The 1,163-nt window shown below is 40.2% G+C and overlaps 1 protein-coding gene across 1 annotated transcript in view; it reads right to left on the minus strand.

The window, feature by feature from the left end:
• ngly1 (N-glycanase 1) overlaps positions 1 to 1,163 on the minus strand; it is an 8,335-nt gene that overhangs the window by 2,976 nt on the left and 4,196 nt on the right. Inside the window, exon 5 of the mRNA XM_005748884.1 lies at positions 802 to 1,021. Coding sequence (XP_005748941.1) covers positions 802 to 1,021 — 220 coding nt within the window. The remainder of the gene's footprint in view (positions 1 to 801; positions 1,022 to 1,163) is intronic.

Consider the following 1,163-nt stretch of genomic DNA (forward strand, 5'->3'; position numbering starts at 1 on the left):
CACACACACACACACACACACACACACACACACACACACACACACACACACACACACACACACACACACACACACACCTCATTTTGTTATGAACTTCACTGATGTGAATGTTACAGATTCTGAGATCCTTCTGTGACGCTCTTTACAGTTGTATCTCTATCACTACAATCAGTGGCTTTACTGTATTTACACGTGTTTCTATCTGGCTTTGATCCCAGTCTTCAGATGGCAGGAGCTCAGGACAGATTTGATCCAGCGTTTACAAACTAACTGTTAAAACTACGTCAGCACCATCATCCTTTATGATGTAGTTATCAGTAAGATATTGAACTCCTTGTGCTGTTCACAACTATTTTTAATAATGCTGTTTAATATATCCCATATTCTCTGAAATTTGTGTTTATTAATTTTCAGTATTTCTTTCTACACACATTCCAACATTTGTTGTTTTTAGGTTTTAGAGTTATTTTCTGCCTCTGTAGGTCTTTGATTTCTACAGTGAACATCTGAATATTTCTTTTTCTTGCATTTTGTAAACTTTTTGTGATCCAAGAACAATGTGAAGCACAATTCTGCTTCTCTTAACAGTTTTTAGTTAAAACATGTTTTGTTTTTTGTTGTTTTATGTTTCGCTGCCCATATCTTTGTTAATAACATACCTTCAAATGCTACATTCTGCTGATGTCTTCGTTTTGTTCTCTACATAGAAAATTGTTCAGCGAGCAGTGGAAAGCAACATATCCCTGCCTAACTCGCCGTACTTGTTTTGCAACCAAATGCAAACGTATAACCTACACTCACCTGGGGAATCTGGTGGAAACCCGGCAGCTCTGACAATAGTGGTTTTCCACTCGCTGGGCTCCCCAGTGGAGGTCATCGGTGCTAGGACTGAGGGAGGGAGCGTTCTGAGTCTGTCCTCCACAGAGGTGGCAGGGCAAACGGTCCACCCAGGTGAAGAAGTCATTTTTGAACCACCTGAGCAATTCCAGCACCAAGAAGTCTTCTATTCCAATTTTACATTCTGAAAACAGGACAGCAAGTCAAAAACTTCACCACACACACACACTAGGGGTGCAACGATACACAAAATTCACGGTTCGGTTCGGTTCGATACTTTGGTGTCACGGTTCGATATTTTTTCGATACAAAAAAAATGTTCATGC

Source organism: Pundamilia nyererei, unplaced genomic scaffold (assembly GCF_000239375.1).
Source record: "Pundamilia nyererei isolate P.nyererei 1_Seehausen unplaced genomic scaffold, PunNye1.0 scaffold00232, whole genome shotgun sequence".
Lineage (NCBI taxonomy): Eukaryota > Metazoa > Chordata > Actinopteri > Cichliformes > Cichlidae > Pundamilia > Pundamilia nyererei.